The 20,916-nt window shown below is 45.1% G+C and overlaps 1 protein-coding gene across 2 annotated transcripts; it reads right to left on the reverse strand.

The window, feature by feature from the left end:
• Positions 1–447: 447 nt before the first annotated feature.
• Positions 448–9,280, reverse strand: LOC126035504 (uncharacterized). Of its 2 annotated transcripts, none has more exons than XM_049794164.1 (2): positions 8,725–9,280; positions 448–537 (listed from the first exon to the last, which is right to left on the reverse strand). In XM_049794164.1, exons 1-2 carry the CDS (start codon positions 9,263–9,265, stop codon positions 461–463), a joined length of 618 nt encoding a protein of 205 aa, XP_049650121.1. In that variant the 5' UTR covers positions 9,266–9,280; the 3' UTR covers positions 448–460. The 2 variants fall into 2 exon arrangements, with proteins under 2 accessions (XP_049650121.1, XP_049650119.1); XM_049794162.1 differs by lacking the exon at positions 8,725–9,280 and adding an exon at positions 2,212–2,767.
• Positions 9,281–20,916: the final 11,636 nt, after the last annotated feature.

Genomic DNA, 20,916 nt, shown 5'->3' on the forward strand with positions numbered 1-20,916 from the left:
TTTTGCAGCATGTTCTTTTAGGGTTTGGTTGGCCCATTCGACAATAGCCTGTCCTGTGGGAAGATGTGGAATACCGGTACCATGATGAATTCCCCACAAATTACAAAATCGAGCAAATCGTGTAGAAACGTAGGCTGGGCCGTTGTCCGTCTTAATTTCTTTAGGCACACCCAGTACTGCAAAAGAAGCGTGAAGATGTCATTCACTATGTAAGGCCTTTTCTCCAGTTCGTGCCGTGGCCCACATGGCAGCAGGATAGGTATCAATACACACATGCACAGAACGCTTTGCACCAAACCACGTGACATGGGTGACATCCATTTGCCACAACTGCAATGGCAAAAGACCTCGTCGGTTAACCCCACAGCCCAAGCCCAGCCCTTCCTTTTGACAATCGGGGCATGCTTTAACGATACCTTGGGCATCAGTAAGTGGTAAGTCAAATTGCTTTGCTAACATCCTAGCGGGTTGGTGCAAGAACGCATATGATTGCCGTGCTTTGTTGAAAACGATTCCCTGGAGGAGGCTCCCGTGGCGCTGCAACCAATTGGTTAGCTCTGTCATTTCCCGTTTCTCATCTGCACAGTGTTCTCATACCCAAGAGTTCTACCAGAGGGGTCATATTGCCATTAGTGATACCGCAAAGATTCCGCACCCACTGGATATCTCCCACAAGCTTCTGGACATCATGTAACATTGAAATTTCTCATGTTATTTGAACCTTCTGATGTTTAACATTGCTAGCATTTATGTGCCACCCCAAATACTTCCAAGGTGCTGCCTTTTGCACCTTTTCAGGAGTGATTATTACTCCGCGATGGCTTAAGATGTCCTGCAATTGAGTTAAAATCTCATCCTGTGGCAAGTTACTGAGGTAACTGCTTTCTTACAGGCTCTGATGCCCAGGCCACATACACCTGACACATCGTGGGGGAATTGCGCATTCATTGCGGTAACACGACCCAATGGTATCTCTTATAGGGTTCTGCCTTGTTAATCGATGGTACCGAAAAGGCGAACCGTTCAGCGCCATCTGGGTGCAATCTTTTAGATTTATAATTAACAAATCCCATTCTTCTGGAAGCATAACTGGAGATGGCAAACCTGGCTGCAGGGCTCCCATACTGTGCATCACCACATTCACAGCTCTGAGATCATGTAACAATCTCCACTTCCCACTTTTCTTGGGAATGGTAAATATTGATGTATTCCATGGACTAGTAGAAGGAACAACTTGTCCCGCTCTCAATTGGTCCTCAACTAACCCTTGTATTTTTAGCAGCCTTTCAGAATTTAGCAGCTACTGATCAATCCAAACAGGTTCATCTGTTTTCCAGTTAATTTTCAGAATCGGCTACCCCTCAGTGACCGCTCCTAAAAAGGATGCGTCACTAACATTGCCTTCATTTGGCTCAATAAATCATGGCCTACGAGGCCAAACAATTCAGTTGGGGTAGTCATGACATACAGACACATCGTAATGTGTTCACCATCGGGGAACACAAATGTAATCGGTAGCTGACTTACTAAGGTGGCTTGTGTGCCCCCTATCCCTGCAATACCAAAGTTTGGATTGATCGATGGCCATGATGGAGGCCAAATGCATTGTGAAATAATCATAACATCAGCACCTGTATTGATTGTCATCGGTTTCTTGACAACAACTCCATCGGGCCCTGCCAATTGCACTACCTTTTCTGGTTTACCTCTTGTTGTGTCCATGGCAAAGTATACCTGCGGTTTCCCTGTGGAGCCGAATCCACCATCTCCACGTTGTACTTCACCTGGGTTCGGAACACACGACCTGAATGGAACTAATTATGCTATTCTGGTACCTTTAGGAATAGAAACAGGAGGGATTAAAACATGAATCATAATTTTCACAGTCCCACAATAATCTGCATCAATAAGCCCTGGGAGCACCAGAATTCCTTCTAGAGCTGTTGAAGATTGCCCCATTAAAAATGCACTAAGTCCAAACCCCAATGGTCCCTTTATGTTGACTGCGGTTTCCACATCCACTCCGGAGCTTCCTGCGGTGGCGGATCTGGTGGTTGCGAGGCTGCCTGAGGGCTGGCAGCTCAAGCCCCTTGCATTTGTGTCGCCGCGCAAGGGGCCTTCGCGGTTGGTGTAAAGTTTCCCTTCTTCCTGTATTCTTGGTGGTATGGTTATCTTTCTTACACTTGTTGCAGCACTTACTGTTAACAGTACCTGTACATTTGCTCCTAATGTGTCCACGTTTGCCACAGTTAGAACACTTGACCAAGGGTGTCTTACTGGCCTTGTGTTTCTTTGTAGCTCCTTGGAGAGCTGTGGCAGCATAGGCTACTTTTTGTGAGTCCACTGATCGATCCGTGTATTCTATCATATCAACGATGTCTGCATTTTTCGGCAAATTACACAATGCTTTGCGTGTCTTTTCAGTAGCATTTTCAAAAGCGAGTATTTTGAACATGTTTTCTTTCATGCCCTCGTTCATGTCAGGGTGGTCATAAATTGTATTCTCCTGTTTCACCTGGGTAAAAGCATGGCTGTACATATTGTCTGGTACGGTAAGAAAAGCTTGATACGCCAAGATCTGTGATAGATGATGAACCTCAGTGACACATTGTAACTGAGCATTCCCTGATGCGAAGGGTCCAGTACCCATCAGCATCTGCGTGGTTACTCCCCATAGGGGATCTGTTTGTTGTCGTGGTGTTGCTTGTTCCCTATCACAGAGCTTCTCCCACTGCCAGAAAAACACTAACATTCAGGCGGGTGTCAAAATCAACTGTGCTAGCTGTTTAATATCTTAAGGTATCAGCGTATCAGCAGAAAAAATGAATTGCAGTATTTGGTGAGTTAACGCAGATTTGATTCCGTACTGACTCACAGCATTCCTTAATTTCTCAATGACCTTCCAGTCAAACGCCTCCCATTTTTTCTGTCCATTTGATGCAATAACTGGGAATGCTTAGAGCATAGTCCCTTCTATAATGGCATCTGTTATTACACCCCTCCAATGTCTCTGCCTTTCTTCTGCAGCGGCTATTACAGGCGGCTCCGCGTCTATCACAGGTGCGGTTGGTTTCCCCGTCTCTTTTCCGCATTTCCTTTAACAATTCTAACATTGTCTCTTTTTGTTCTATTATTAGAGTAGCCAAGTCCTTGTTTGCATTATTTGAATCAGGGTGTATGCTAGGTATAATTTGTTCATGTTGAACGGTGGTATCTGAGGGCTGGTTTTTCGTAGGCAGATTTTTACTCACTCCCTGATTCTGTAGGGTTTCCTTTAATCGTACGGTTAGGGAGGCTTGGGAACCGTCGGATGGCTGATTAATATCGGCAGTCCCAGGGAGTGGAGCAGAAGTCAAGGGCACGAGAGCAGGCGAACAAGCTCCAAAAAGTCTCTCTCGCTGCATTATGTTTTTCTCCCCGTTTTTCCCTTTCGCTTGCGGTTGGAGAGAGAGAGCAGCAAAAGCAGACGCAGACGCTTTACGATCTGCTTTCATTTCTTACAGAGTTGTCTTAATCAATTTCCATAAAGTTGTAAGACCTTTAACTTCTTTAGACCCGTCACTAATTTCATCCCATAGGGAGGTTCCGATAGCATTCCAGGTACTAAGCTCAAAAGCTGTACCCACACTAATTGAAAGGTTTCTGTCCTTGCTTCATTAGTTTTTTAGCTGATTTATCATCGTCAGTTACCATATCCCATAATACGTCTCCTAATCTACGCCATTCACTCTCCTCAAATAATAAATCCGGATTCTTAAAGCATCCCTTAACGCGACCCAGCGCGACTAACCCCGAAATTTGCTTAATGCAATTTACTCCCCGCTTTTCTAAAAAGCACTGTAATAATTTTAGGGCTACCTCTTGATCCATTGCCGGCCGGCTTCTTGATACTCCTGGGTGCTACCTTGATTAAGGCACCTCGGTTAAAAAGTCTTTGCAGCCTTTTTCCAGTAGCCCTCACTGACGGCGAACCCCTTTTGGACGGTCCAGGCACGAGAGTTAACACACCAACCAAGACGATCAGCGTTCGGTTAATCTTTTGCCCCCCAGTCGCTGCTACCGGTGCTTCTCAGTGTCCGTCGCTCCAATTCCCCTTTCTTCGGTCCCCGTTCGGGCGCCATTTGTTGGAGCGGCGGAGGAATGCACATAAGTCGACCCAATATGAGTGATAGAAGTGATTCAACTTTATTTACACGGATAGCTCATATTTATACAGTTTGCGATAATTATGCCTACTAGTCCTAATATGACTGGTACATTGCTAATGTTTATTCATTACTAAAACACACCCACTTGTGGTTGGCAGCTACGCGTGTTCAGTAACTTTCTCATGAGAACTTCTTCAAAAGTTACTTGTGAAGTTATGCCAAGGTCACACCGTCCCTGTCTTTCTCCTGATAACAGCGAGACCAGCTGTTGTTTTTCTCCCAATATCAGTAAAGCCAGCTATTTTCAGCCAAGGCCTAGTCTTGTTGCTCAAACTGACATTCTTTCACACAGAACTCTGCTCGCACAACTTTTCCACAGGCCCATGTCCTTTTTCAGCAAGCCACTTCCCAACAATTCCCCCTTTTTCTTTTTGTGCGAGTAGAGCTTGGTGTGTCAGCTTTGAGACTCCTCTCATCATGTACCCATACGCAATTTTAACTATTACACAGATTAATATCAATATACCCAACCATCGTAAGGCTTCCTTAATCAATGACATTAGCCATGGTGTTATCCCACCAAATATTGACTCTAACACCCCATCAAACCAACTAGTTTCTTGCTGGATCTTTGTGTATGTTTCTTCAGCCAATTTATCTGTTTGTGAATAGATTGAGGTAAAATTTTAACACCTGCTGTATTGCCCTTTGCAAAGATCTGTGAACACAATTAATTAAACACAGTAAAAACAACATTATACCTAATAAAATACATAAGCACACAAAAAGAGGTTTGATTAATAGCTTTAGCTAGTGACACCCAAACATTCTTACTGTCCCAAGGCGTTAACCGATGTGGATCAATCACCGGTGTCACTGTCATGCTGCTTACTACAGTCACTGTGTTCCATATCAATCTCAGCATAAGGTTTCAAATTTATGGGTAAATCAGGAACGTATCTGCCAGACATGGAGGATGTGATTTTTTGTCCAATTGCTGTCAAGGCTTGCCGTCCCGGTGCACTTAGTTGTCTTGTAGAAGTTAAACTATCGCTGCCCCGCAATAAATCCAGCAGCGGCTGTAAGTCTGTATTTGTAATACCACAACAAGGTCGAATCCACTGTAGGTCTCTGTTTAAATCTTTCTCCCTCTTTTTGCTTTTGAGCAATCCAGGCTTACTTAATAACTTGGGATGCCATTTTCCTTAATAAGCTGAACAAGGTAAAACTATTACAATAGCTACAATCACAGTAACTACAATAATGCCCATAATTCTTTGAGCCAACCTGTTACCCCTAATGACCCAGACCATGAGGACTATGAGGAAAATGAACCATCCATACATTCTTGTGCCATCTTGCTCCACGAACTCAGCCCAGCAATCGGTAGGTGCCAGCTTTCCGTGGGCGTCCCCACAGAGGCAACGACGGCCTCACCGTACACCAGCCCGATGCTCTTCGGAAAATCCCGGTATTTATACATTTGCAGAGGAATGGGTTTTAGCACACGTGGCCAGCGGGTGCCAAAAGTCCGCCTCGGTTGCAATCTATGACGCATGCGCTCGCTGGCCAGGCGCGCTGCACGAGTCATAGCCATCTTGTCTATTGGTTCGTGGGCTTTACGATACAGTTGCGATGCGCAGAGAATCTTGACCTGTTATGTTAGCCAAGGTGGCCTATACATTAGTTTTTGGCTGAGGTGGTATTCATATTGCCGCATCATCTATGATGCTCCAGATGATGATGGTCGTGCAAATCGAACAGGAGTCCGTCGTGGGCCTGTATCTGTGGAAACACAATCAACCTCGTTCCCAGGTTATTAATGGAAATAGACCTTACCCCTAATTTTGGCTTTAACTAACTTTTACATTTACCCCACACTGTCTTCCCGTAATCACACTATGTTTAATCAAATTATGCTTAACACACTTTTTACCTAAAGCAAGTTCTATATACAATAAGGCACGCTGTTCTAAAAACCTCTCTGAAGGACTCAGTGTCCGCTAGTAATACTCTATTAGTTAGAATGTGTCGGATCAGTGGCTTCAGCACCCGCCGGTGCCGTGCCAGTCGCCATTGGGACAATTCCGGGTCCAGCATCAGTGCGAAGCCATGGCTTGACCCACTTAGCTGGGATCTCCCAGTAAGTTTTACTTCTGCTGATCCGCACCATTTCCTGGATTCTGGGTCCTTATACATTACTATGATTCATGTACTTTGTTGTGTCCTTTCTGCCTGTAAAAGAACATGATGCACTACCATCGGTGGGTCTTTGTGATCACCTGTTAGTGTAAGATAATTTAGCACAAATAAGTCTTTGGCCAATCGTTCCTCTGGGAGTAAGCCCTGGGTTCCCCCTTTTTGTTTTTGCAGCATGTTCTTTTAGGGTTTGGTTGGCCCATTCGACAATAGCCTGTCCTGTGGGAAGATGTGGAATACCGGTACCATGATGAATTCCCCACAAATTACAAAATCGAGCAAATCGTGTAGAAACGTAGGCTGGGCCGTTGTCCGTCTTAATTTCTTTAGGCACACCCAGTACTGCAAAAGAAGCGTGAAGATGTCATTCACTATGTAAGGCCTTTTCTCCAGTTCGTGCCGTGGCCCACATGGCAGCAGGATAGGTATCAATACACACATGCACAGAACGCTTTGCACCAAACCACGTGACATGGGTGACATCCATTTGCCACAACTGCAATGGCAAAAGACCTCGTCGGTTAACCCCACAGCCCAAGCCCAGCCCTTCCTTTTGACAATCGGGGCATGCTTTAACGATACCTTGGGCATCAGTAAGTGGTAAGTCAAATTGCTTTGCTAACATCCTAGCGGGTTGGTGCAAGAACGCATATGATTGCCGTGCTTTGTTGAAAACGATTCCCTGGAGGAGGCTCCCGTGGCGCTGCAACCAATTGGTTAGCTCTGTCATTTCCCGTTTCTCATCTGCACAGTGTTCTCATACCCAAGAGTTCTACCAGAGGGGTCATATTGCCATTAGTGATACCGCAAAGATTCCGCACCCACTGGATATCTCCCACAAGCTTCTGGACATCATGTAACATTGAAATTTCTCATGTTATTTGAACCTTCTGATGTTTAACATTGCTAGCATTTATGTGCCACCCCAAATACTTCCAAGGTGCTGCCTTTTGCACCTTTTCAGGAGTGATTATTACTCCGCGATGGCTTAAGATGTCCTGCAATTGAGTTAAAATCTCATCCTGTGGCAAGTTACTGAGGTAACTGCTTTCTTACAGGCTCTGATGCCCAGGCCACATACACCTGACACATCGTGGGGGAATTGCGCATTCATTGCGGTAACACGACCCAATGGTATCTCTTATAGGGTTCTGCCTTGTTAATCGATGGTACCGAAAAGGCGAACCGTTCAGCGCCATCTGGGTGCAATCTTTTAGATTTATAATTAACAAATCCCATTCTTCTGGAAGCATAACTGGAGATGGCAAACCTGGCTGCAGGGCTCCCATACTGTGCATCACCACATTCACAGCTCTGAGATCATGTAACAATCTCCACTTCCCACTTTTCTTGGGAATGGTAAATATTGATGTATTCCATGGACTAGTAGAAGGAACAACTTGTCCCGCTCTCAATTGGTCCTCAACTAACCCTTGTATTTTTAGCAGCCTTTCAGAATTTAGCAGCTACTGATCAATCCAAACAGGTTCATCTGTTTTCCAGTTAATTTTCAGAATCGGCTACCCCTCAGTGACCGCTCCTAAAAAGGATGCGTCACTAACATTGCCTTCATTTGGCTCAATAAATCATGGCCTACGAGGCCAAACAATTCAGTTGGGGTAGTCATGACATACGGACACATCGTAATGTGTTCACCATCGGGGAACACAAATGTAATCGGTAGCTGACTTACTAAGGTGGCTTGTGTGCCCCCTATCCCTGCAATACCAAAGTTTGGATTGATCGATGGCCATGATGGAGGCCAAATGCATTGTGAAATAATCATAACATCAGCACCTGTATTGATTGTCATCGGTTTCTTGACAACAACTCCATCGGGCCCTGCCAATTGCACTACCTTTTCTGGTTTACCTCTTGTTGTGTCCATGGCAAAGTATACCTGCGGTTTCCCTGTGGAGCCGAATCCACCATCTCCACGTTGTACTTCACCTGGGTTCGGAACACACGACCTGAATGGAACTAATTATGCTATTCTGGTACCTTTAGGAATAGAAACAGGAGGGATTAAAACATGAATCATAATTTTCACAGTCCCACAATAATCTGCATCAATAAGCCCTGGGAGCACCAGAATTCCTTCTAGAGCTGTTGAAGATTGCCCCATTAAAAATGCACTAAGTCCAAACCCCAATGGTCCCTTTATGTTGACTGCGGTTTCCACATCCACTCCGGAGCTTCCTGCGGTGGCGGATCTGGTGGTTGCGAGGCTGCCTGAGGGCTGGCAGCTCAAGCCCCTTGCATTTGTGTCGCCGCGCAAGGGGCCTTCGCGGTTGGTGTAAAGTTTCCCTTCTTCCTGTATTCTTGGTGGTATGGTTATCTTTCTTACACTTGTTGCAGCACTTACTGTTAACAGTACCTGTACATTTGCTCCTAATGTGTCCACGTTTGCCACAGTTAGAACACTTGACCAAGGGTGTCTTACTGGCCTTGTGTTTCTTTGTAGCTCCTTGGAGAGCTGTGGCAGCATAGGCTACTTTTTGTGAGTCCACTGATCGATCCGTGTATTCTATCATATCAACGATGTCTGCATTTTTCGGCAAATTACACAATGCTTTGCGTGTCTTTTCAGTAGCATTTTCAAAAGCGAGTATTTTGAACATGTTTTCTTTCATGCCCTCGTTCATGTCAGGGTGGTCATAAATTGTATTCTCCTGTTTCACCTGGGTAAAAGCATGGCTGTACATATTGTCTGGTACGGTAAGAAAAGCTTGATACGCCAAGATCTGTGATAGATGATGAACCTCAGTGACACATTGTAACTGAGCATTCCCTGATGCGAAGGGTCCAGTACCCATCAGCATCTGCGTGGTTACTCCCCATAGGGGATCTGTTTGTTGTCGTGGTGTTGCTTGTTCCCTATCACAGAGCTTCTCCCACTGCCAGAAAAACACTAACATTCAGGCGGGTGTCAAAATCAACTGTGCTAGCTGTTTAATATCTTAAGGTATCAGCGTATCAGCAGAAAAAATGAATTGCAGTATTTGGTGAGTTAACGCAGATTTGATTCCGTACTGACTCACAGCATTCCTTAATTTCTCAATGACCTTCCAGTCAAACGCCTCCCATTTTTTCTGTCCATTTGATGCAATAACTGGGAATGCTTAGAGCATAGTCCCTTCTATAATGGCATCTGTTATTACACCCCTCCAATGTCTCTGCCTTTCTTCTGCAGCGGCTATTACAGGCGGCTCCGCGTCTATCACAGGTGCGGTTGGTTTCCCCGTCTCTTTTCCGCATTTCCTTTAACAATTCTAACATTGTCTCTTTTTGTTCTATTATTAGAGTAGCCAAGTCCTTGTTTGCATTATTTGAATCAGGGTGTATGCTAGGTATAATTTGTTCATGTTGAACGGTGGTATCTGAGGGCTGGTTTTTCGTAGGCAGATTTTTACTCACTCCCTGATTCTGTAGGGTTTCCTTTAATCGTACGGTTAGGGAGGCTTGGGAACCGTCGGATGGCTGATTAATATCGGCAGTCCCAGGGAGTGGAGCAGAAGTCAAGGGCACGAGAGCAGGCGAACAAGCTCCAAAAAGTCTCTCTCGCTGCATTATGTTTTTCTCCCCGTTTTTCCCTTTCGCTTGCGGTTGGAGAGAGAGAGCAGCAAAAGCAGACGCAGACGCTTTACGATCTGCTTTCATTTCTTACAGAGTTGTCTTAATCAATTTCCATAAAGTTGTAAGACCTTTAACTTCTTTAGACCCGTCACTAATTTCATCCCATAGGGAGGTTCCGATAGCATTCCAGGTACTAAGCTCAAAAGCTGTACCCACACTAATTGAAAGGTTTCTGTCCTTGCTTCATTAGTTTTTTAGCTGATTTATCATCGTCAGTTACCATATCCCATAATACGTCTCCTAATCTACGCCATTCACTCTCCTCAAATAATAAATCCGGATTCTTAAAGCATCCCTTAACGCGACCCAGCGCGACTAACCCCGAAATTTGCTTAATGCAATTTACTCCCCGCTTTTCTAAAAAGCACTGTAATAATTTTAGGGCTACCTCTTGATCCATTGCCGGCCGGCTTCTTGATACTCCTGGGTGCTACCTTGATTAAGGCACCTCGGTTAAAAAGTCTTTGCAGCCTTTTTCCAGTAGCCCTCACTGACGGCGAACCCCTTTTGGACGGTCCAGGCACGAGAGTTAACACACCAACCAAGACGATCAGCGTTCGGTTAATCTTTTGCCCCCCAGTCGCTGCTACCGGTGCTTCTCAGTGTCCGTCGCTCCAATTCCCCTTTCTTCGGTCCCCGTTCGGGCGCCATTTGTTGGAGCGGCGGAGGAATGCACATAAGTCGACCCAATATGAGTGATAGAAGTGATTCAACTTTATTTACACGGATAGCTCATATTTATACAGTTTGCGATAATTATGCCTACTAGTCCTAATATGACTGGTACATTGCTAATGTTTATTCATTACTAAAACACACCCACTTGTGGTTGGCAGCTACGCGTGTTCAGTAACTTTCTCATGAGAACTTCTTCAAAAGTTACTTGTGAAGTTATGCCAAGGTCACACCGTCCCTGTCTTTCTCCTGATAACAGCGAGACCAGCTGTTGTTTTTCTCCCAATATCAGTAAAGCCAGCTATTTTCAGCCAAGGCCTAGTCTTGTTGCTCAAACTGACATTCTTTCACACAGAACTCTGCTCGCACAACTTTTCCACAGGCCCATGTCCTTTTTCAGCAAGCCACTTCCCAACAAGGAGGTGCTCCAGGTGCTGGAGCAGAGATTCCCCTGCAGCCCATGGAGGCCCACGGTGGAGCAGATATCCACTCTGAAGCCCATGGAGGACTCCACGTCGGTGCAGGTGGATGTGCCCAAAGGAGGCTCTGACCTCATGGAGAGCCAGCGCTGGAGCAGGCTCCTGACAGGACCTGTGGCCCCGTGGGGGACCCACGCTGGAGCAGCCCATTCCTGAAGGACTGCACCCCGTGGAAAGGACCCATGCTGGAGCAGTTCGTGAAGAACTGCAGCCCGTGGGAAGGACCCACATTGGTGAAGTTCATGGAGGACTGTCTCCCGTGGGTGGGACCCCACGCTGGAGCAGGGGAAGAGCGTGAGGAGGAAGGCGCGACAGAGACAAACTGTGATGAACTGACTGCAACCCTCCTTCCCTGTCCCCCTGTGCTACTCAGGGGGAGGAAGTAGAGAAGCCAGGAGTGAGGTTGAGCCCAGGAAGAAGGGAGGGGTGGGGGGAAGGTGTTTTAAGATTTGTTTTTACTTCTCATTATCCTACTCTGACTTTTGATTGGCAATAAATTAAATTAATTTCCCTCAGTCAAGTCTGGTTTGCCCACGACGGTATACTGGTGAGCGATCTCCCTGTCCTTATCTCAACCCACAAGCCTTTCATTATACTTTCTTTCCCCTGTCCAGTTGCAGAGGGGGAGTGATAGAGTGGCTTGGTGGGCACCTGGAGTCCAGCCAAGGTCAACCCACCACATCCGACATGGGTTCTCCACAGGCTTCAGTCCCGTCAGGAAAATTTGCTCCAACATGCGCTCTCCACAGGCAGCAGTTCCTTTGGGAACATCCATTTGCTCTGGTATGGGTCCTCCAATGGCTGCGGTGAATATCTGCTCCCACACAGGTCTTCCATGGGCTGCAGGGAATATATGCTCCACCGTGGAGCACCTCCTCCTCCTCCTTTCTCTGACCTTGGTGTTCCCTCTGTTGTTTCTCACTCTTTTTGTTCCCTCTGTTGCCTCAAGCCTTCAGAAGACTGATTAACTGTAGGGTTTAGGGATTAATCCGTGCGGGGCCCGGACGACGAAACACCAATGTGATGATTAAAGTCGCCAGTTTATTGAGCTTAGCTAATCATTTTTATACAATTCTCTAAGTTGTTGAGAGACTTTGATTGGCTACTACATGCAAGCACTTGGTGTCCACACGCACAAGCATAAGCGGTGATTGGTTACATCGTACTGTCCACGCGCATAAGCATAAGCAGTGATTGGTTACATCGGTACTGTCCACGCGCACAAACATAAGACATAATTGGTTGTGTTAATTAGAGCATACAAGACTTGTCTTAGTCCAATTGGTCAAGATAAGCCCCTGAATTGAGGTTGTTTGTGCCAAGTTCCCTTTATCATGGAATGTGCACCTGTGTTTTCCTAATTGGGATCTTTCTTCTTTTATCTTCTTATTTATTCTGTTCAAGGCCTTCTAAAGGCGCCTGGAACAATCTTGTGACCATGAGCTATTTTCAGGTCCAATAACTAACTTCCATATAACTGAACCCTACATCTCCCCCTCTCTCGCCTTTTTTTTTTTTTTTTTTTTGAATAGCATATTGCTGTCTTGTTCCGCAAACTTAGCCCAGCAATCAGTAGGTGTCAGTTTTATGTGGGTGTCCCTACAGAGGCAACTATGGTTTTGCTGCACACCAGCCTGATGCTCTTCGGAAAATCCCGGTATTTATACATTTTCAGAGGAATGGATTTTAGCACACGTGGCCAGCGTGTGCCAAAAGCCACCTCAGTTAAAAACCTATGACGCATGCACTCGCTGGCCAGGCGCACTGCACAAGTCATAGTTATCTTATCAATTCGTTCATGGGCTTTGTGATGCGGCCGTAATGCACTGAGAATTTTAATCTGTTACGTTAGCTAAGATGACCTACGCATTAGTTTTTGGCTGAGGTGGAATTTGTATTGCCGCACCATCTATGATGCTTCAGGTGATGATGGTCGCATAAATCAAACGGAAGTCCATCAGGGGCTGGCACCTGTGAAAACATAAGCAGAATCTCGCCCCGAGGTTATTAATGAAAAATGGACCTTCCCATCGCCCTATTTCTAGATTCTTAACTAAGTCTATGACCTTATTTCTAATTTCAGTAATTTATTTTTTTTTTTTTATGAACGACTACATATCAGGTATCTGAAAACTACTTCCACACTCGGCTTCTGTGAGTAATGTTTCGCTGCGGACTGATTAACATTAAACTATATATATATATTTACTTATTCTCTACAGCACTTATTCTAAACTGCTTAGCCTCTATACAATTAGTTATAGGTTAGTAGGTTAGTTGATTATGATTAGTTGAATGTCTGTTACAATGGTAAAAAAAAAATTTTTTTTTTTTTTTTTTTTTTTTAATTTACTCTCTTTTCTACCCACTCGCACTAAAATACATATTCAAAAACTATATCATACTCCATGTTTTTTACATGCATTCTTGATCTCCACATTGACTGCCGGTCTCCGTCGTGATTTGTCTAGTCGGTCTATCTAGGGCTTCAGGACCTGCTGACGTCTCTGCTGCTTCTTGCTCTTGCTCTTCTGAGTTGTCTGTGGCATCTGGTCGCTCAATCCACGGCTTGACCCATTTCGCCGGTATCCAATGGGGTTGTTCGTTACCTGTGGAAACACAAGCATACCCTCTTCCCCACGTAAATAATTTGCAAGGTCCTTGCCACTGCTGTAAAACCGGATCGAATACTGAAACTTGCGGCTGATTTTTATCAACATTTTTGTTCCCACACATATGCCTATTAATTGGGATCTGATCCTCAGTACCACGTGGCTGTAGCCAATTCAAAACATACAGTGCTTTACTTATTAACTCTTGGGGAGTACAGTGCCGCATATCTTCCCCCGTTTTTAAAATGTTTAAACGATCCTTTAAGGTCCGATGTGCACGTTCAACAATAGCTTGACCAGTGGAATTGTGGGGTACGCCAAAATTATGAGCTACCCCCCACATCTGTAAAAATGTTTCTAATGACTGTGAGCGATATCCCGGGCCATTGTCTGTTTTAATTTCTGTTGGCACTCCCATGGCAGCAAATGCTGCCAAAAGGTGCTTAATTACGGCTTTAGCATTGGTTGATATATGAACAGTAGCCCACATAAGGTTCGAATATGTGTCAATAGATACATGAATAAATTTATATCTCCCAAAACTGGGATATTCCGTAACATCTGTTTGCCAAATTTGCAATGGTGATAATCCCCGGGGGTTCACCCCCTGTGGTTGTAAGTTTGGAATATTCGCACAGTCTGGGCAAGCAGCAAGAATAGCTCTGGTTTGCTGCAATGGAAGATTAAATTGTTTACTCAGCGCTTTTGCCGACTGATGATAAAATTTATGGGATAGTAGTGCTTGTCCAAACAAATCAGGTTTGGGTGTATTAAAATAGATGTTTGCATTGGCTACTACCAGCTGATCCGCGCGCGCATTACCTTCCACAATGAATCCCAGCAGCGTTGTATGGCTACGAACATGATCGATAAAAAATAAGTCTGTCCGCTCTGTTAGTAACATCCATAATTTCAAAAGTGTCATAAACAGCCGCTTATTGTTTACAGTTTTTAGTAGGGACCTATGCATACGTTTGACTATCCCCACGACATGTTGAGAATCTGAAATAATGTTGACAGGTGTTTTATCCCATTTTTTAAAAACAGAGCATACGGCTAATAGCTCGAGCACTTGTACTGACCCCTCTGACAGAATGACTTCGGATTTCCAGGATCCGCCCTGTAAATATACAAACCCTGCTTTACCTGTCTTGCTGCTAGCATCAGTAAAAACGGTAATGGCTTCCAGCGGCTTATTGCTGCAAATAGAGTGCGGTTCCATTGTTAACATTGTTTTAAATAATGGGTGGGGGGGGTAGTGATTATCTACTTCCCCCTTGAAGTCCAGCAGAGCTACTGCAAGGCAGTCATTTTTCATCATGGCATTACTCACAATATCAAGTGACATAGGTAAAATGATTTTGTTCATTTGCCTCCCTGAAATTTGTATCGCCCTTACCCCTGCTTTTTGAATGCACATCCCCAGAGCTTCAATTCTAGTGACTACCGTTTTTGACATGCTAGCAGGCAAGAATATCCATTCTAGTATTACCAATGGGTTTTGTTTTTGTTGCTCACCCCACTGACCCAAAATTCCCGCAACTTCCTTATCTGAGTTACATACATACAAATTTATGGGCAAATCAGGGATATATCTGCCAGACATAGATGATGTGATTTTCTGCTCAATTGCTGTCAAGGCTTGCTGCTCGGGCGCACTTAGATGTAGTACAGAAGTTAGGCTATTGCTGCCCCGCAATAAGTCCAACAGTGGTTGTAAGTCTGTATTGGTGATACCACAATAAGGCCGGATCCACTGCAGGTCTCCGACAAGTTTTTTGTACATCATGTATATTTCATATGTCTTTGTGTAGGGACAGCTTTTGTGGACAAACAGAGGCTTCCGCAACTTGCAAACGCGGATTTAGTGTTAACAGTGTTCCGTCTTTTTTAAACCTTGATCAACAGTCACTGGCTTTGTGTCCGAACTTGTCGCACTTGTTACAGACCCCAGGAAAGTTTGACTGACTGCTGTTAGTTAGTGCTGGCATAGATCGAGGCTGCGTTGCTATGTGTTGAGGGCATGCACGTCTCAAATGGCCCGGTTGACCACACCAATAACACGCTAAGGGGTCTTTCTGTGGGCCGCGGTCTCCTTTTCCCTGTTGCACTATCGGTCGTAATGCTACCGCAAGCGCTGCAGCATGAGCTTCAGCATGTATTTTAGCTTTCTCTTGTTCCTGTATTATAGTAGCCAAATCCTCGTTTGCATTATTTGAATCAGGGTATATGCTAGGTATAATTTGTTCATGTTGAACGGTGGTATCTGGGGGCTGTTTTCTCATAGGCGGATTTTTACTCACTCCCTGATTCTGTAGAGTTTCCTTTAATCGTACAGTTAGGGAGGCTTGGGAACTGTCAGATGGCTGATTAATATCGGCAGTCCCAGGGAGTGGAGCAGAAGTCAAGAGCACAGGAGCAGGCGGACAAGCTCCAAAAAGTCTCTCTCGCTGCATTATGTTTTTCTCCCTGCTTTTCCCTTTCGCTTGCGGTTGGAGAGAGAGAGCAGCAAAAGCAGACACAGACACTTTACGATCTGCTTTCATTTCTTGCAGAGTTGTCTTAATCAATTTCCATAAAGTTGCAAGACCTTTAACTTCTTTAGACCCGTCACTAATTTCATCCCATAGGGAGGTTCCGATAGCTTTCCAGGTACTAAGCTCAAAAGCTGTACCCACACTAATTGAAAGGTTTCTGTCCTTTTTAATATTTGTCTCTGTTTTTTCAACCAGCCTCATAAATATCTTTCCGTCTGTCTTTTCCCTCGCAGATGCTGCGAAACCCTTGCCGCCCTTTTTATCAACGTAAGCTTACGATTTTACCTGCTTTTCCCAAGCAGTGTCCTGCCTCTCTCGAGCAGTGCCGGTGCTGTCTTTCAAGCCACCGTGGTCCGCGGCAATTCCCCCGCCTTTTCAGTAGCGTTGCCTCTTGTTCCTCTTCGGATCACGTTGGAGGTCACCAAATGTAGGGTTTAGGGATTAATCCGTGCGGGGCCCGGACGACGAAACACCAATGTGATGATTAAAGTCGCCAGTTTATTGAGCTTAGCTAATCATTTTTATACAATTCTCTAAGTTGTTGAGAGACTTTGATTGGCTACTACATGCAAGCACTTGGTGTCCACACGCACAAGCATAAGCGGTGATTGGTTACATCGTACTGTCCACGCGCATAAGCATAAGCAGTGATTGGTTACATCGGTACTGTCCACGCGCACAAACATAAGACATAATTGGTTGTGTTAATTAGAGCATACAAGACTTGTCTTAGTCCAATTGGTCAAGATAAGCCCCTGAATTGAGGTTGTTTGTGCCAAGTTCCCTTTATCGTGGAATGTGCACCTGTGTTTTCCTAATTGGGATCTTTCTTCTTTTATCTTCTTATTTATTCTGTTCAAGGCCTTCTAAAGGCGCCTGGAACAATCTTGTGACCATGAGCTATTTTCAGGTCCAATAACTAACTTCCATATAACTGAACCCTACAATTAACAAATAAGAAGGCGGTGATAGTTTACAGAAAAAAACCCTAAACCATGATTAGCTGGTACTTTTGCTATTCAAGGACTGTTTAAATTATGTGTACTCAAGGTAAAGCTTATCTAGTTTAAGATTCTGCTTACAATAGAGAATGCTTAAAGAGTCACAGACTTGCTAATTAAGGACATACATCCTCCTTTGAGGGGTTGGCAAGAGAAACAAAGACCCTGGTGTCCCCAGATGACGCATGACCATAAAAGGGCAAAAGGAGTAGGGGTATTCTTCTCCAAACGACCACGGAAGACCCCCGAGCAGGCATAGAAGACTCTGGGATGATTGCTCAAGAGAACAATGTGTCATGCTTGCTCAACATAATGGATATGCAATAGTTAGGTGGAACATATGTATTAGATAGGCGTGACTGAAAACCTCAGTAGGTGTGCTGCATTTGTGGAAATCTTCCACCTTGCACCCTGTGCAGAATAAAGCAATGTGTCCTCTCTAAACATACTTTGTGTGTTTCGGGAGTTACTTTCTGATCAGGTAACACCTCCTCCTCTTGCCACCCAGCGGTTTTTTGCCCTTTCTTAAATATGTTTTTGCAGAGGCACCACACACTTTGCTGATTGGGTCAGCTTTGGCCTGCGGTGGACCCATTGCTGAGCTGGCTGAAACCGGCTGTGTCTGGCACGGGGCAGCCCTTTACCTCTTCCCACAGAGGCCACCCCTGCAGTGCCCCCCCCCAAGCCTTGCCACATATACCCAATGCACATACACATTGTTACCATGGCAATCCCTATTGTCTAGGAAGAAGGGTAGAGTTTATAATGCATGTATATTAAGGTGTTTCGAAGAGGCAAGGGGTGGAGTGTATTGGGCATAACTGGCAAGGTATTGAGAGCAGGGGCTGCAGGGGTGATGTGTGTGGGAGGAGGTCACGGACTGCCCTCTGCCGGCCGCAGCTAGTTCCAGGCCAGCTCAACAACAGATGACACCAACCCATTGGTGCCAAAACTGGAACCAATCAGAGAAGCACATGGTGTAATGAACGGGTTAACTTTGTTCATGAAATCGCACATGGGGGTAGAGACATTCTCCACAATTACCCCTAAAAGTCTTACTGCTAATCTTGACCTTTGGTCCGTGTATTTTAGATAAAAGTTGTAGCCCTTGTTCAAAGCAAAATAGAATCAATTCGGCTAATGATGTTAAAACAACAATATGATAATTTACTTACATACTAATCGGGAAGGGGGAAGACACACATTGTAATTAAACGAATGCTTTGTGTAAAAAAAAAAAAACAAACAAGAAAAGCAGGGCTTGCTTAAATGTTGCGTAAAAATCACGAGGAAAAATAACAAATATAACTTACTAGATAAGGAAGAGAAAGACAACAGCTATAATTTACTAGATAAGGGGATTAACTCTACCACGACTACATATCTCCACAACAAAAGACATTCTACATCAAAAAGACACTTCCCCTTGAGAAGATGGACCGAATCCGCCCAATAATGAACCTACACAAACAAAGGAAAAAAAAGAGAGAAACAAGACAAGGTGAAGATTGACAAGGGAGGGGTGCATAAACTGTATAAAAGGAATGTAACTATAACAGAAACTTGCGAGCTTTTGGCGGAGCACTGCCTCCCCGGCCGCCCAGTGCTGTTTTGCTCTTTTATCGCTTGCTAATAAATTCGACCTTTTTTTATTCACTACAAATTGGCTCCTCCAATTTGTCACAAGTGTCTATAACACATGGCACCTCTGCTAAAACATATTTAAGAAAAGGTGATAGCCGCTGGGGGCAAGACATGCTGGAGCAGAGAAGGAGATACTGGAGGAGACACAGGTGGAGGCACAAAGGGGACTGCAGCCTGTGGAGGAATCTCCACTGGAGCAGTTTAAAAGAGTAATAAACAAGGAGTGACAAAAATGGAAACCACTCCACACTGACCCCCAACCTCCTGTGCCCACCCGCCACCTCACTGAAGGGACTGAGTGTAACATACAGCAAAAGCAAGGGCATTGGACACTAGGAAGGAGGGAGGAGAGGTGCCTGGAGCAAAGTTGAGACAGACAAAGGAGAAAGGGTGTTTTCCCTGAGTGTTTGTTTGACTCTTACTTGTTTCTCAGTACTCATATCCATAATTATAAGTTGATGCAATCAGCAATAAATTAAATTAAGTGAAATTCCCTGACTCAAGACTGTTTTGCTCACAATGACTGGGTTAAGAGCGCGAATGGGTCCAAGACACATGGGCTCACTGCACTGGGATAAGATTGTCCCGCAGGGTATAGCAGAGAGAACTATTGCACCACTCTGGGGTGACCCAGACACTACTTAAACCAATGGAAAGATTCTGACAGAGTGAAGATTCAAAGGGCCCATACAGTAAAAGAAGAACGTTTCCCATCTCGACATACTAGGCACAGCCAAGGGAAGAGCCTCTCTCACCCAAGCAGTCTTGACCAATAGCATCATGCACAGGTACAGGGGAAGCACAGGGTTTGGGGACAGTGCCCAGAAAGTGGAGATGCCAGGAGGGCCATCTACCTAGAGCCCTCCATGCTCTGTTGAGAACCCCTCCCAAGGCATGGCTTACGCTTCAAATCAAAACCTGGGAATAACACCCACTGCCATCACTGAGGCATTTCCCTCTTCCTGTTCTCTCCTATGCCTCAGAGCCAGCCATCCCCTTGGACCATGCTCTGGCTTTTCTAATCACCTGACAAGTGTTGCCTTGGACATGGAGGCTGGACCTGGCTCCTCTTTAAGAGTCAAGCACAGTGTGATACAATTATTATACATCTGACATATTCTGCTGCAGCCACAATATCCCACAGGACTGAAGAACTTGTAAGCCATGTTCAGACACAAACAACAAAAAAGGTGATTGGGAACAGCCAGCATGGATTTACCAAGGGCAAATTGTGCCTTGACCAACTCGATTGCCTTCTACAATGAAAAGACTGGCTCTGTGGGTGAAGGGAAAGCAGTGGATGTGGTTTACCTTGACTTCGGCAAGGCCTTTGTCATGGTCTCCCATGGAATCCTTATAGTCAAATTGGTGAAATATGGACTGGATAAGTGCACTACAGGATGGTGCAGCCGATTTTCTGTCTACTAGGCTCAAAGGGTTGCATTGCACAATACAAAATCCAGCTGTCAGCTGGTTACTACTGGCATTCCTTGGGGTCAACACTGTCAGGTAGCAGCAAGGGCCAGCTGCTCCCTAAGGGACAGGGAGCCAGGAGCCAAGCACAATAACACATCTCGCAAGGCAGGTGTGGAATGATTACTGGAGGTGACTTACTGATATGTCCCCCTCTTAAGGGAAGGTAAACCTCCAGGGCGGAATACAGTGGATATACACAAAATCTGTTCCATAATAATGCCCTAAGCAACATAACCTGCAACCTTAGATGTTAGCAACACCAGGGGAGCTTGGTGTGGTGACCCTAAGAGAAGTAACACGGAGAGTGGAGCGGAGCGGAGACACCGCGGCCAGGCTCTGTGATATCACTGCAGGGAGAGGGAACTGGAACTACTGGAACAAGAACGCTAGGTCCCTGCATTGAGTCCACTGAAGCAAGGAGGTAAAATAATGGGGGTTCTGTCGACCTACTGCCCTACTTCTGATTTTTATCGGAAGTGCCCTGTTCTGGGGTACTGACATGCAACATC

The sequence above is a fragment of the Accipiter gentilis genome, chromosome W, assembly GCF_929443795.1.
Source record: "Accipiter gentilis chromosome W, bAccGen1.1, whole genome shotgun sequence".
Taxonomy (NCBI): Eukaryota; Metazoa; Chordata; class Aves; order Accipitriformes; family Accipitridae; genus Astur; species Astur gentilis.